The 15650-nt window shown below is 45.1% G+C and overlaps 1 protein-coding gene across 1 annotated transcript in view; it reads right to left on the bottom strand.

The window, feature by feature from the left end:
• USP24 (ubiquitin specific peptidase 24) overlaps positions 1-15650 on the bottom strand; it is a 161467-nt gene that overhangs the window by 67708 nt on the left and 78109 nt on the right. The window contains 9 exon segments of the mRNA XM_036758123.1: positions 2312-2422; positions 2563-2629; positions 4393-4508; positions 8640-8693; positions 8850-8990; positions 12309-12385; positions 12844-12955; positions 14876-15007; positions 15349-15498. Of these exon segments, the coding sequence (XP_036614018.1) occupies positions 2312-2422; positions 2563-2629; positions 4393-4508; positions 8640-8693; positions 8850-8990; positions 12309-12385; positions 12844-12955; positions 14876-15007; positions 15349-15498 (960 nt within the window).

The raw sequence follows: 15650 nt of genomic DNA, 5'->3' as shown, positions 1-15650 counted from the left end.
GAAAAGTTACAGGTGATTCAACTGAATAATACACCATCAAAACTTTTCTGAACTTAAAAATCTGCATTAAACAGTACATTCAGTTGTCCCATCACATGCATGTCTAGTTCACCTGGGTCCAATTATATGAAGTTAACCTTCCTACCTGTTGTTTAGAGTTCCAAATTCTATCTTTCCCTCCCCTTCCCCCTTCCAGAGATAAAAAGCAATCAGATATAATTTATACATATGCAATTATACCAAATATTTCCCTATTAGTCACTCTGTACAAGAAGACTTGAATAAAAGAAAAAAAAAAAGAAAGTGAAAACTAGCCTGCTTCATTCAGTCTGTATTCAATCAATGTCAGTTCCTGCCCTGGAGGTGGACAGTGTGCTTCACCATTAGTTCTTTGGGAGGGGATTGTGTTGCTGAGAGTAGTTAGGTCATTCTCATTTCTCCATCGCACAACATTGCTGTTACTGTGTACATGTTCTCCTTCACTTTGCATCAGGTCATGTAAGTCTTTGCAGGTTTTTCTGAAATCATCCTGCTTGTCATTTCTTACAGCACAATAATATTCCCTTACAATCACGAACCACGGCTTGTTGTTCCATTCCCCAATGGATGAGCAGCCCCTCAATTTCTAATTCTTTGCCACCACAAAAGGAGCTGCTATAAATATTTTTGTACAAATAGGTCCTTTTCCCTGTTTTTGGATATTGTTGCGATATAGACCTTGCAACGGATCAAAGGGTATGCTCAGTTTTCTAGCCCTTTGAGCATAATTCCAAATTGTTCTCCAGAATAGTTGGATTGGTTCACAACTGTACCAGCAGTGCATTAGTGTTCCAGTTTTCCCACACCTTCTCTAACATTTGCCATTTTCCTTTTCTGTCATATTAGCCAATCTAATAGATGTGAGGCGGTACCTCAGAGCTGTTTTGATATGCATTTCTCTAATCAAGAGTGATTTAGAGCCTTTTTTTCACATGACAATAGATAGCTTTAATTTCTTTGTCTGAGAATTGCCCGTTCGTATCCTCTGACCATTTATCGATTGAGGAATGATCCACATTTTTATAAACTTGACTCAGTTTTCTATATAAAACAGTTTCATTTTGGAAGGAATAAGCTTGAAAAATAATTCACAAGTGTAACAGATGCTTCTTGTCTTGCTTTAATATACTTTCCTCTTAATTTAGCTTTACGTACTGGCTAGAAGCCTAGAAATTGAATGTCCAGCTGAATAATTCAGAATCGATCAAAAAGTATTTATTGGGGAACAAACAAACAAATAAGCATGCATTGAATGGGTCAGTCACCATGTTAAGAGATGGAACTGTAAGTACAAAGAAAGAAGCAACCCCTACCCGGTGGGTGTGACGAGTACATACAGCAGCATAAATATAAAGTGAATAAATTTAAATCTATATAAAAGAAATAAAGGGTTATTTGGAAGAGAGGGCACTAGCAGTAGAGAGATAAGGAGAATGTCCTGCAGGAGACGATGCTTGAACTGTCCCTCTTAAAAGAAGGAGCAACATCTAGGCGTGTGTGATGGGCAGATGGAGCGCTCTGTGTGAGAAGACAGCAGGCCAGTGAGGCTGGATTTCACAGAGGTGCTTTGGAGCCAGCGTGTGTAGGGTTTAAAAGCTACAAAGAGAAGGAAGCCACTGGAGTCAGGAGATGACATAACAGAGCATGCGTGGGAAGGACTAGAAGAGGAAAGACTGAGGCAGGGAGGTCAATCAGGCACCTACTGCAACAATGAACAAGGACAAAGGTGCCAAGAGTACCTCCAAAACATGCAGCTTGAAATGCCCACTGAGAAGTGGCAACGTGGGAGTGAAGGTCAGGGGAGAGACTGGGGCTCACATATGTCAAGGTGGACATCATCTGCACAGAGATAACCGATAGACTTAAGGGAACTAATCGGGTGGGGGGACAGGGAGAGGGAGAGAGACAGAGAGAGAGATGGGAAGACGGAAAAAGAGAGAAGGGGGGAGAGACGGAGAAGAGGGGAGAAAAGAATCAAGGAGAGAGTCCAAAGAAAAAGATTTACATGGACTTCATTAAAACAAACAGCGCTTTCTGATCTGTGTTGGCAGGGAGCACTTAGGTTCATGCTTGCCCTGCTGGGGCACTCCCAATTTCCTTCCTTTTCAGGTCCAGGGTAGGGTAGGGTAGGGAGTTACAGGTCAGGTGGGTAGGGAATTCTAAATTTGAGTCTGTGACTTTTCACAGTCATCTCCTCGATAAGCTCCAACAAAATGCTCACTCCATTACCAAGATAACACAAAAACATCTTCAGAACTGAACACAAACGCACCTCTACAGTGAAGGTATCTTTGGTAGATTCGCACGTCACACTGAGGGTCAGAATATGTCCGTGGAACGAGGCGCCGTGAGGTAGAATCGTGCGAGGAACAGAATAAAGGTCCTGAAAAAGGCACAAGTGAGAAGCCTATTAAGGGAAATGAGCAGTGCAGACAAAGAACATACATCTACAGAGTAACCCCTCTTTGCCTGAGTGCTGACTGAAGAATGCGCCAAAGGACACTTGCTTTTGGTGTCACTGACCTCAATGGTGATGACGTAGCGCTCTGCCAGCAGAAGTAACCTCTCAATGATGACAAGCTTAGTAGACCTATAGAGTTTTAGGAGGGAAAAGGTTTTTTGGAACATTAATGACTGTTAACATCAAGTAAATCAATGCAATTCACTCAAACCACATCCAAACAGATGAAAGCACCCTGACTTTCACTATCAGCCACATCAGGGCAATGGCCCCTGGATGGGAGAGGCAGAAAAACTCTGCCCCTGCCAAATCACACAGCTCCCTTGTGAACAGAGCTGCACAGATGACAGTCATAAGAAATCTGACAACTACTACTAACCGGCAAAGTAGGTAACAAAGAACAAACTTATCTGTCCATTTGGCTTCTCTCAAGTAATTTAAAATTAGCAGGTTACGTTATGCTATGGGATAACAAGGCACTTTTCGAATCAATTCACATCCAACCTCATCCTTTAGGTGTACCTCTAAAACGGAAGGTGGTGGGCTACTGAGTTCAGGAGGTCTTTGAAAACAAGGCTTTATAAAGTGCAAAGTTGTGGGACCATTAACAGACAGTTCAAACAGTAGGCTCTTCTTCTACCAGGTGCCCATGGACTGCAGAGCAGCACACCACCCCTCCCAATTTCAAAATCTATAATCAGATCGATGACTTGGTCAAGACCTGAGAACATGAGCAAGTCTAGGGTCATGGCATGCCACCTGGAATGCTCCAAATGAAAGGCGTCATGCTTTTGTAGCACTTGAATTGTCAATGAATAAAATGTGTGATTTCAGTGATATGGAGGGGTTATCTTCTCCTTCCCAAAAGGACATCGAGAAAGGCCTCCACTAGCATCCCACTAGAAAAGCCCAGGCAAGCAGAGCAATCCTGCCAAGATGGAAGGCCCCAAGTCAGGACCCAATGATGGAGGCCATCTATGCCCTGAGCACAAGGAGGGCAGTCAGTTCTGCTCTAAAGTGTGCTTCTAAAGCTTGAGCTTCAAGTCCGCTTCTGCCCAACTTCTGGAAGAACACCAGGAGCCGTTCAGCCTGACCACAGCTGCCCAGGTGCAAGCCTTGTGATGCCTATGTCCCCAGTAGGAGCTGTGAGTGGAGGAGGGCCAGTCCAGAGAACAGACCCATGTAGTCCTATTTGGTGAGCATTTCACACGTGTAAAACAGTGCTTTCTGTACAGGCGTGCTGCACTTTCACTGAACGATTCTGCACGGTGTTTGGGGAATGTACATGTCCCATCATGGCAGAATGCCGGGTGTTCTCCCTGTCAGAGCGCTACCACCAGGGCCTAGCACAGTGCCTGGGATGCAGTAGGCACTTAAGAAATGAATGCTTATTAATCAATTCATGTTTCAGGTACAAGGCGGCAGGGAACTGTCACCAGGACCTTAAGCCTCTCCAAAGGACATAAATCAGAAACTGTTATCCAAGAGTTTCCATTTTCAAGGCAACTAGGTGGTACAGTGCAGAGGACTGAGCCTGAAGTCCAATCACCTGAAATCCCATTCTGACCCAGATGCTATCTATGTGACCTTGGGCAAGTCATTTCACTCTCTGCCTCAGTTTCCCCTCTGTTATTATGAAGATAATAACAGCACCTACCTCCCAGGGCTATCGTGAGGCTTCAACGAGAGGTTATTTGTGAGAAGCACTCAGCCCAGAGCCTGGCACACAGTAGGTGCTCTAGAAATGTTTCTCCTCCCCTCCCCTCCCCTCCCCTCCCCTCCCCTCCCCTCCCCTCCCCTCCCCTCCCCTCCTCACTTTTTATGATGAAAAGCTTGTAACTGACAGTACCATTCCGTCTTGTAACGAAGTCTGAACATGCTCACAAACTCACCTGTATGGAGACTGTACGGATGTTGCTACAGTGGGCATGGCTGTCGCCGTGAGCATTTTGGTTGCTCTAGTCACAGCATGGGTCAAGGTAGGGCCACCAAGAGCTGAGCTGGCTGCCTGCAAGACAGGGGCATCCCAATAAATAGTGCCTCCAGCACAGCTGGTTTAGCAGTACTGATAATGTCTGGCCTGGGCACCACATTTGACCACACACCGGCTGGGCCTGGGACTTAACAGTGGCCACAACATTTCCACAAGGCTACGTGATTGTAGGCCAGTGGTAAAACCCTGCTTGGGACAAGAGGGAAAGCAGCAAAGTCTTTAGGACAACTTCCCCCTGGTACTGGGGATATCCCAACCTTTTCCTTAATAAAACTGGGGATTAGACAGGTTGGGACTGCCAAGACTCACCAGGTCTAGGAACACACCTGCAGTGCTGTAACTGGTACTGGAGGCCTGGAGAGAGTACTCTCTCAACCAAAAGTGGAGTTGCCACCACTGACGTGAGATAATGGCTCGACTACATCGAGAACCTGGGTTCCAATCCCAGCCCTGCTGCTTCCAGTCTCCCCATCTCACTGTCTCTTCCTAGTTTGCTAATCTTGGCCTGATAAACCAGACCTTGAGGTACTCAAAGAGCTAGAAGACATGATTGTCAGCTCATCATCAGGAATATATGAAAGACTAATCAGTCATTCAGTGGCACCCCAGGACTGGAGAAAGGCAAATGGACTGATTTTCAACAAAAGAGAAAGAAATGGAATCTACTAATGATAGACCAGTGAGGCTGGCAGTGATCCCAGGACAAACCCCAGAGTGGATGATGAGGACAGGGATGGCTGTCCAGAGTCTGATGACTGATGCAGCAACCATCCAGAGGAAGTGTGGTCACAGCCAGAATGGTGGCTGCCACACTAACACGAGAGCCGAGCTCTGACAAGGGCAGATCAGGAGGATACTTGGAGACCATCTGTCCACATTCTAACAAAGCCTCTGATTGACTCTTGGGTTGTTTCTCTGGTAAATACGAAGGGAGGTGGGTTAAACAAAAGTACAGCTGTTTAGCCTTGCCCACTCCTTGCCAAGGGTGACCTGTCCTCCTGCACAGGGGCTCTCCCTGTGTCCTCCCACAGCCAGCTCCCCGCATTCTTACTCTGTCAGTTACCTTTCCTCTCTCCCTCTCCTGCCTTGGGCTTCTTTCCTACTGCCTACAAAATGCCCAGGTCTCCCTCATCCTCAAAAGCCTGCCCTGAGCCTTCCACCTCCACTATCTTGTCTGTCTACTGACCAGAAAGCTGGTGACATGAAGGGCTTCCACTTTTTCTGCTCTCCCTTTCTTAACACCCATCTTTCGACCTCATCACTGCACCGGGATCACTCTCTCCAAAGCTACCAACGATCTCTCAGCGGCCTTTTCCTGATGCTCCTCCTCTACCTCTCCGCAGCTTCTGACACTGCCACCCGTCACTCTCTTCTAGGACGTCCCTGTCCCCTGCCCGCTCTTCTGCTGCCTCCTCGGCCGGATCTCCCTCCAGCTCATGACCTCCAACGGGAGATGGCCCTCAGGGCTCTGCTCCAGGCCCTCTCTTCTCTCCTCCGCTATACTACTTCACCCGGTCATCTCATCAGTTTCCAAGTTAATGACATTTCTATGCTAAGGATTCTCAAACCCTCACATCCGGCTCTAACCTCTGCTGAGTCTTGGCTTCCCTCTCCAACTGCCTTTCAGACACCTCAAACTCAGCATGTCCAAAACAGAACTCATCGTCTTTTCCCCTCCTCACTTCCCTATTACTACTGAGAGCGCCCCCACTCTCCAAGTCCCCCAGGCTCACAACCTAGGAGTCATCCTGGACTTGTCCCTTTCTCTCATTCCCCCACCCCCATCCAAGCTGCGGCCAAGGCCTGCCCTTGTATACACCTCCTTCCCTCCTCTGAGTCTGCCCCCGCCCTGGTTCAGGTCCTTCTCACCTCATGCCTGGACTATTGAAACAGCTGCTGGTGGTTGTACCTGCCCCAGAGTCTCTCCCCACTCCAATCTATCCTTCACTCAGCCATCAAAGTGATTTTCCTAAAGCACAGACCTGACCATGTCATCCCCCTCCTCATTAAACCCCAGTGGCTCCCTATCGCTTCCGGATCAAATATAAGTCATTCATAACCTACCTACACAGACACATACACACACTCCCCTCTAGACTTCTTACAACTTACTCCCTACTAAAAACTCTTGGATCCAGTGACACTGACCTCCTGGATGTTCCAGAAACCAGATAATCCTTCTCTTGGTCTGGACACTCTCTCTAGCTGTCCCCCAGGCCTGCAATGCTCTCCCTTCTAGTCCCAACTAAAATTCCATGTTCAGAGGAAGCCTTCCCCAGCCCCTCTCCATTCCACTGCCTGTCCTCTCTGAATTATTTCCTATTTCTTCCACTTGTTATTTGTTTGTTTGTTGTCTCCCCATTTGAATGTAAGCTACCAGAGGGGAGGGACTATCTTTTTGTATCCCAAGCACTTAGTACAGTGCCTGGCGCACAGTAGTGCGCTTAGTAAATGCTTACTGACTGGATCAGAATTGGCTGAAGTTGGGCACAAAGAATATTTATTTATAGCTCAGACTCAACTTGGAAGCAGGTCTCCAGGGAAGTGCCTCAGAGATATGGATGAGGCTATGCAATGCTTAATAAATGAATGAATAAATATACAATATTATACTACCTGTATACATTTACATAAACGTGTGTGCACACATGTCAAGGAAGGAAACGGGTATTTGTTATATGGGTACTAGAGAGATCAACCAATCAACTGACTGATCAGGGAAGGAAGCAGGGATTTCTGTGCCTACTCTGGGCCAGACACTGGATGGAGCACTTTATTGTCTCATGTGATCTTCACAATGGTGCTAGGAGGTAGGGGCTGAGGAGCGCAGAGATTAAGTGATAGGCACAGTGTTGCACAGCTTGGAAGTGCCCAGGGTCCTATTTTAGCTCAAGCTGTCTTAACTCCAGGCTTGGCACTTGATCAGCCAGGCCACCTAGCTCCAAGACTCTATCTATGGTTTTATAGGAGTTCTTAATATAGGCTTACAGTGCCTTTTTGACCCACCCCTTAATCTTCAATGCCACAGCTATCCATTTCAGATTTATTTCATTGGCAAATATGCACTGATGATAAGGAAGGATTCGAAAAGGCACTATCAACCTAAAGTAATGGGTTAAATAGAATAAAGATGAATTACAAATGGGAAAAAAGAAAACTCTTAATTTAGGTTCAAAAAAGTGCAAGATGGGGGAGGGGTGACTAGACTGAGGTTCGAAGAAGATCTAGCGGTATTTAATGAACTCGGGAAGAGCCAACCGCCCTCACTTTTGGAAGGACCCTGTTTTGCTTGACTCTACGTGGTTGGGATGGGTTTTGGGTTTTTTGCTCTTAGTGAGATAGAAAGAGAAGTGGGAAGGAAGTCATTTGGATCTGAATATAAAACTCCATTAAAAAATCCGATCCAATCACCAAGGCAAAAGATATCGCCTTGTAGCGAGCGGTGCGGGGCTTGGGCACACAATCGCTACTCATTAACTAGACCACAGAAACAAGGGGAGGAGATGGACTCTCCTGACAGCACACATGCTGCGGCTGCGTCCGTGACAGAGAACCAAGCAAGTGTGGGACTGACCCTGGAAAGGAGTTCTGACGTGTGAAGGAAAAGGCCCAGGATTTGCTGTTAAGAATTGTGAGGCAAAGGATCATTCTGCCACGACTACCTGTGTGACCTGAGACAAATCACTTGTCCTTTTGGGTGTAACATGGGAGGAAAGGACCTGACGACTTCAGTTCTAAAGCCTAGGACACAGCCAGCAGGTAGAGGTTTAACTCCTAGCCTGCTACTGCCTAACATATGACCTTGAGGAATTCACTGCGTCTCTGAGCCTCAGTCCCCTTATCTGTTAAATAGTCATGGGACCTCTGCACTGAAAGCACTCTCCAAGTTTTAATGTGATAGAGTGTGACTGCCACTATGACTCCATTCAGAGTGTGAATGGGCGGGTGTAAATATGTGAGAAGAGTGCAGGGGAAGCAGGGACCGAGAGCCCACGCTAATCACCAACTCCTTTGTCAGAGAGAAGGTAGCTGGGCCAGAAGCCCAGCCAACTGCATGGTCATGCAAGGCCAGGGGCCGGTCCTTGGGAGGCAGACCCGCCCCTCCTTTCAGCTCAGATGAGAGGCCATGGGTTCCCGGATACTCACTTCTAGGCGTGCGTAGCAGTCGGCGATGAACTTCCTGTGCAGTGACACGGAATCCTAGAAGGGCCAGTTAAATGGAAATTAGCACTCTGGCAATAAACCAAGAGGAAAAAGCCATGCTTGAGAACCAAGGCTCAAAACGAAGTAAACCGGCCTCCAAAAACACTGAAGAGAAATGGGGCCTGTCCCTAGTTCCCTACCCACAACACCCACCTTCTTTAACCTTGGATTTAGGTTGATATAACTGTAGCTTATGATCAGCTGAATGGCTTCATTAGCTATTTCTTCATCAGGTGACTCCATGGCAATTTTCCAAATAAAATCCATCCCAATCAATTCCAGCTTCTCTACGTACTGTTTAAAAGACAAAAATTAAGTTTCTGTGTGTAAATGCAGAGGCAGAAGTGAATAAACCCAACAGCCATGAAGGTAACTTCTTCAGCGTGTGTCAGGGAAAAAAACTTGACAGTGCGGCGGCTAACTATGTGCTAGGCTCTAGACAAAGGGAACTAGTACAATCCCTGAGGCCTGCTGGCAGCCCTGAGGACTTAAGTCAAAAACCTCACTTTAAGTCAGCAGAGGAATTTCTCTCCCGCCAAGACACCTTTCTAGAGTTGCCCTCTGGTGAAGCTTCTAGCTCCAGGAACTGGACGCAGGATGAGAAGCAAACTTGGCTCCCCTGGGGGAGATCACGGACCTCCCCCTCCCTCTGAGGAGATTGGGCTACCGATGGGCCTGAGGGCAGGCTTTTCTCTCCTCCTCCCTGGACCCGTGACCCATCCTTCTAGAGATCTCACAGAAGGGGAAAGGCAACTGTTCTGGGAGGATTTGAACCTTTTACAATCTCTCCCTTTTACAGAATTCCTTCAAATGATATAAATGGTATTTTGAATCATCCTGGGCTAGAGAACGTTACAGCCATCAACACTGACCGGGGGCACTATGTTTATTTAAGCATCTTTCTCTAAGCAAGAAATGGCTAGGACACAGAATAATGGTAACTTAATAAAATCTGTTTCTGGAAGACTTGTGCCTAACACTCCAGGGCATAGTGATAATACTTTTTCTTTGACAGTCTGGAAGTTCATTGATTGAGCATACGTTACATAGGTACGATTACAGAATTACCATATAATGCCCATGATACAGGTATAACAATATAAACAGGTACTTCGTATACAGATTTAAACAGCCTAAGCATACATAAACCTAATTTTCTATTTTAATGAATCGGGTATTTAAAGAATAGGACTTCGGAGAACCAGAGCTCTCAGCTAACCTATTTTCTTAATAAATTTGAAAGGTCAATAAAAACAAACACCAAACATTTCAATGCTCAGCCAACACTACATGGATGAATCAAAGCTAAAATCAGACGATGGATGCATACACAAAGCCAAGACCGGCATCACTCTAGACTAGAAGCCGATGAAGCACGGACCTCAGGGCTGGACTTGGGTATAAGGAGCTCCCAAGGGAGGAAATTCCACTACCAGGGCAAGCTGACATTTTCTCTTAAACTGCTAAGTTCAGAAAGCTGTCCGAGCACCCAGAGGTGCGGTGACCTGTTCAGGGTCACACAGCCAGGCTGGTTGGGCAAAGCCTAAACGCAGGACTTTCCAAGGTGAAGAAGTCCTTCAGCAAGCGTCTGCGCTATGCCCTCCATATTGTGCCGCATGTGACTTGGTTAATGCTACATTAGTGGGCCATCAGGAATGCATCAAGATTTATCCATGTGTAAATGAACAAAGGGAAAGAAGATGGCATCCACGGGGCTCGCTATTAAACACGAAATGCTGTGACATCAAGAATTTGTTTGATTTACCAAATTTTGGCCCCACAAATTCTTAAACAGCCTCCTAATTATAGTGTTAGATGGGATATCTTAGCTGATGTTTACTTGGAAAAATAAAAATGAATTTTGTCTGAGCGGTGGTTTCTGGCCCAGCTAGACCTCAAAAAAAGCAGCACACCCTTGACTGTAACCATACACAGGGGAGACCGCTATCCCATTGAGGCCTGGGACTAGAGGTCTTCCTCACTCCAGACCTCCTCCTGTCTGGGGGCCCACAGGCCTCCCCAGCAGTGGGCTAGTGGGCCCATTCGGACAGCCTCCCAGGTGGGGAAGTCTGACTAGTCTGGCAAAGGCTCATCACCTCTTTGGCCATAGCGATAATTCAAAGATGTGACTCCATTATAGAGGGGCCTCCTAGCACTGACCAGCTCTTGTGACACCCGAGGTTCATGTCCTTCATTTGTTCTTATCTAAGTCTAATTCTCCAGTTCCAGGGGAGGTACCAATTTATACTAAAGCTAGCAGCGTTCCAGAAGGTGCCTCAAAATCAATGATGACACCAACGTCCAGAGATGCCTCCCCATCCAGAGAGGCCTCCAGGATTTTCACACCATTCTCCTAAGTTTCACTACCTGGTTTTCTAGATACTAGGAGACTAGGATCAGCTCAGGAGGAAGTGGGGCACAAGAGCAGGCTGCAGGCCCATACTCACAGACAAGACTGAGAACTAACAACTGGCAACAAGGAGGGAGAGAAAAAATGTAGAAACAGCAGTTTTGGGGCAATCCAGCACAGAGGCACATCTTAATAAGCGATTTGTGAGGGCAACACTCTATTATGGTACATTAAATGATGTTTCACAGCCTTTGTTTAAGGAAACAGGAAAAGGAGCTAATGAGCTGTTTTAGGAAGATCTGTGTTAAAAAGTGCTGGCATTTATTTATAGGCCAACTGTTTTACACAGAAATTTTGGATATGCAGAATGACTCATTCTGGAAGTCTTCAGACTGATTGAAGCACACAGGCACAGCCAGTGGGTGCCGCGGTGCAAAGAGTGTGGGCCTAAGTCAAAAGAGCTGAGTCCAAACCTAACCGCAGACATTTATGAGCTGTACGACCCTGCCTGTATCAGTGTCCTCGTCGGTAGAAGGGAGTAATAATGGCACCCACCCTGCAAGGCTGCTGTGAACATCAGATAAGGTAATCATTTGTAAAGTTTTGCAAAGTACTACATAAACGCTATTACTATTATTACTAGAGTTAACTGTTCTATTCGAGGTGAAAAACAGCAGGAAATAAAACTGCTGCAAACACAGATTGATGTATTAAGTCCCTATGGTGTGTCACGATAAAAGGCAACACGACTGAGAGAGCTGGTGTTGTGGACAGGAAGGCCTGGGTGCGAATCCCACCTGATACTGTGGTTGTATCGCTTGAGTTATCACGGCAGCTCTCTAAGACTCTAAGTAGCCAAGCAGTTCCTGGTCTGCAATGGCAGAGGGAGCAGGAACTCCCTACATGGATGAAATCATAAATCTGGTTTAAAAAACATGCTGCCCAAAGCCTCACTAAATGCTCATGGTACAAAAACAAAAGGAGGGAGGGAAGGCCCAGCCTGGACACAAACAAACACAGGCTACGATGAGTTGCTGCTTCGGGAGAATCAGGGCAGGAAGGCTTGGGGAGGCAGGAGAAGAGCCAGGACAAAGCAGTGCTGTGGGGGCCACGGGGAGGGGAAGGGATACGAGGAGAACACGGTTAGCAGGCGTCACGGCTGGGGCAGTTAAGACAGAGAACACAGAGGAAGGTTTGCCAGGAAATGGTTTCTTCGGCCATCACTCTGCCATTTATGTCCGAGACAGAAATCAGCTACTTACCAACTGAGTGCCCTGCCGCTTTAATCGATGATCACAAAGATTCACATTTTCAAAGAAAGTCTTAAATAAGCCAAAACCTGTAAGCCAATAGAGACACTAGGATAAATTCCACATTTCATGTTAAGTAGCACGTGTCACTCAAGTCAAAATGAACAAAAGTGAAAAAACAGGTCAATCTACACTTAATTTTCAGGTTTATCTTAAATCCTAAAAAGCTCTGTGACTTCACCAATGCAGGTGCTTCTCCTCATCCTCACACCTCCCCCTTGGTACTGAGCCTCTCTCCCCGTGGTCTGTCCCCAGCACCACGCTCAAGTACTTGCAGTTTGAGATGAGAGGCCCTTCCAAGGCGTGGGCTGCAGACCTAGCCTTGGAAAACCCTGGTCACCTTTACTAGGTCTTGATGAGAATTTCAGAGTCAGATTCTAAAAAGTTTAGTCAAAGTCTTATCTAAAGTTTTATTTCAAAGAGTGACAAGTTGCAGTTGTACTTTGAACCAGGCCTTAAATTTTAAATTTAACCAACACTTTCCTACCATTCATAGTAATTTCATATGACTCCAGTTTGAGAATCTTTTCCTTGAAGAGCTGCTGCTGAACATCGCTTTCAAGATCATGTTGTCCTTTTGTAAACCACTCAAAACACATCTGTGAATCAGAATATCATCTTGATTTGAACATCAGCTTTGAACAAATACAAATTCCATAATGGTGAGAACAAAGGCAAAGTGTTTCAAAAACACAATTTGAAACTTTACCTTTAAAAACAAACCCCTTGTGAAAAGCACCCTAGAGCGGTACAACTGTTACACAGAAACACCTGAAATTCTGGAAATCCCACATTTAGGTAGAGCCCTAGATTAGGTGGTGCAGCGGGCAGAACGCTAGGTCTGGAGTCAAGGAGATCTGAATTTAAACCTGGCTATGTGAGCCTGGGCAAGTCACTGAACCCCGTTTGTCACCGTTCCTTCATCTGTAGAATGAGCTGAAGAAGGAAATGGCAAACCGCCGCAGTACCCGTGCCAAGAAAACCCCCGGTTGGGTCAAGAACAGTCAGACACGACTGAAACAAGTCAACAAAGCAAGCGAGGTGGAAAGCAAGGGAACGCTCTTCTGCCCCTCATCTGGAGGAACAGCGCTACCATTGAGAGCTGTGACAACAGAGAGAGACCAAAACATCAGCATCGACAAAGAGGAAGCGACACTGTTCCTTTCTGCAGATGAGAGGATGACTTGCTTAGAAAACCGCAAATTGGTGGAGAAACTAATTGAAGAAACTAAAATTAAGAAATCAATCAATCATTAAACATTTATTCAATGTGGTTTGCCATTTCCTTCTCCAGCACATTCTACAGATGAGGAAACGGAGGCAAACAGGGTGAAGTGACTTGGCCAGAGTCACAGAGAGTAAATGTCGGAGGCCAGATATGAAGTCAGGAACATGAATGTTGCAGAGTCCAAAATCCACTGCCCCCTGTGGGAAGGGGGGTGTGGGTGGGTGGGTGGGTGTGTCTGAGAAATAAGGCAGAGTTCTTTCATGCTTGTTTCTAGGATGATTTTTAGGCTGGTACTGGTTATTTTGTGTTGCTTATATGATCAATTGTGTTACTGTTGAACCATCTAATTAATAATGAATAATTTTTGATATATTGCTGTCTCTGCTAATATTTTATTCAAAATTTTGCATTAATATTCATTAGTGGAGACAAGTTTGGCTCGGAATAACACAGGAGAATATTCTAGTCTGCTTTTAATGATCCCAAACTTCTGCCTAAAATAAAAGCTCAACTTTTTAATACTAATATCCTACCAATGTTGAATACTACAGTTTCTAAATAATTTACAATGTTTCACCATTTACAAAGACTTTTGTCTTCAATGCTGTCCAGTACTGGTGTTACTTGACTTCATCTTTGCAGTTTGCTGAACCTGAGGTACAATGTGCATTTCTCATGTCTTTAGCGAACTGAACTTTCTCACACAGGATGGTCCAGAGGTTGCCATTCCTCACAATGAGCTGTTCATCTCTTGGGGAAGGGCTTCTGGTCATGTATATGTATCTGTTACTTGTTTCTAGATTTTAGACACCAACCCTTATCAGAAAAATTTGACACAAAGATTTTTCCCCATTCAACCATTTTCCTTCCCATTTTAGTGCCTTAATTTTTGTTTACGCAGAATCCTTTTGATCATCTATTATGAATTCTGTAACCGCCTTCGACCCTTGTTTGGTTAAGAACTTTCCTACCACCTACAGCCGTGAAAAGCATGTGATGATCTGCTTTTCCTCTGATTTTCTTGTGGTATTCACCTTTGATATTTAGGTCATATAACCATTTTGTGTTTAATGTGGAACAGAGTGTAAGATGCTGGCATGTGCATGTGAGCATGTGAGTTTATGTGTACATAGCCTGTGAATGCAATCTTTGCATATTATAACTCTGGTCCTAAAATGATCCATTTATATTCAAAGTACTTGAAAAGAGAATGAGGTAAGAAAAAAGTGAAAACTATTTTAGTAATAAAGCCTCATACATTCCCACTTTCCACATAAAAATGGCTTCTTACCTCTCTATCCAATTCACAAACATCTTGTCCTGTTACAAGACATTCCCAGATTTCCTTGGCTCGATTCCAACCCAGATACAGAGTGGCTTCTTGCAAGAAAAATGCCAGAAATTTTAAGTGCGCCTCTAAATACTGAAAGAGAGATAACTGTACTTAGCTAATTCCAGTCATGCTTAATATTAAAAATAAAAAATGATTCTATTTTAGATACAATTTAGGAGAAAGTTTAAGGATTACATGCCAATGTCATTTATCTCACTGTCTCAGAGGACTAAATTATGACAAATTTAGCCACAGGGCAATGATATCTGACTTTCAATAGCCAATAAAAATTGATTATGAGAGCTCCTAAACAAATATTTAACATACTGATGAATACTAAAATGAAGAGTATTTTTCAATACTTCTGGCCAATGAAATCCAATAAGCATTTTTTACATTTTTAAGTATTACAAAACCATAGTGCACAATACCTCCCGGTAAGTGTATCTGCCGTCCACTAGCGTCGAAGCAGTTAAGCCCCCAGGGGCTGATACAGACGCCGCAAGTCGGTGACACGCTATCAGGCTTCCTGTCACCAGCTTGACTATTTCAAAATTTTTTTTCAAGTCCTGGATGATGCTCTTGGGGAAAATGATGGAAAGCAAAGTGTGAGAGTCGACATCATGCTTCCTTTTGAGATCTTCACACCGACCTGGGCTGAGACTTCACACAGGTGGCCCAGGGGCCTGAGCATTTCTTCAGCTCCACAGGGAGACAGAGGAATGCAATCTGG

This window comes from Trichosurus vulpecula, chromosome 4 (genome assembly GCF_011100635.1).
Source record: "Trichosurus vulpecula isolate mTriVul1 chromosome 4, mTriVul1.pri, whole genome shotgun sequence".
Lineage (NCBI taxonomy): Eukaryota > Metazoa > Chordata > Mammalia > Diprotodontia > Phalangeridae > Trichosurus > Trichosurus vulpecula.
Note: the sequence above shows the minus strand (reverse complement) of the source record. Positions and strands in the feature narration are given on the sequence as shown.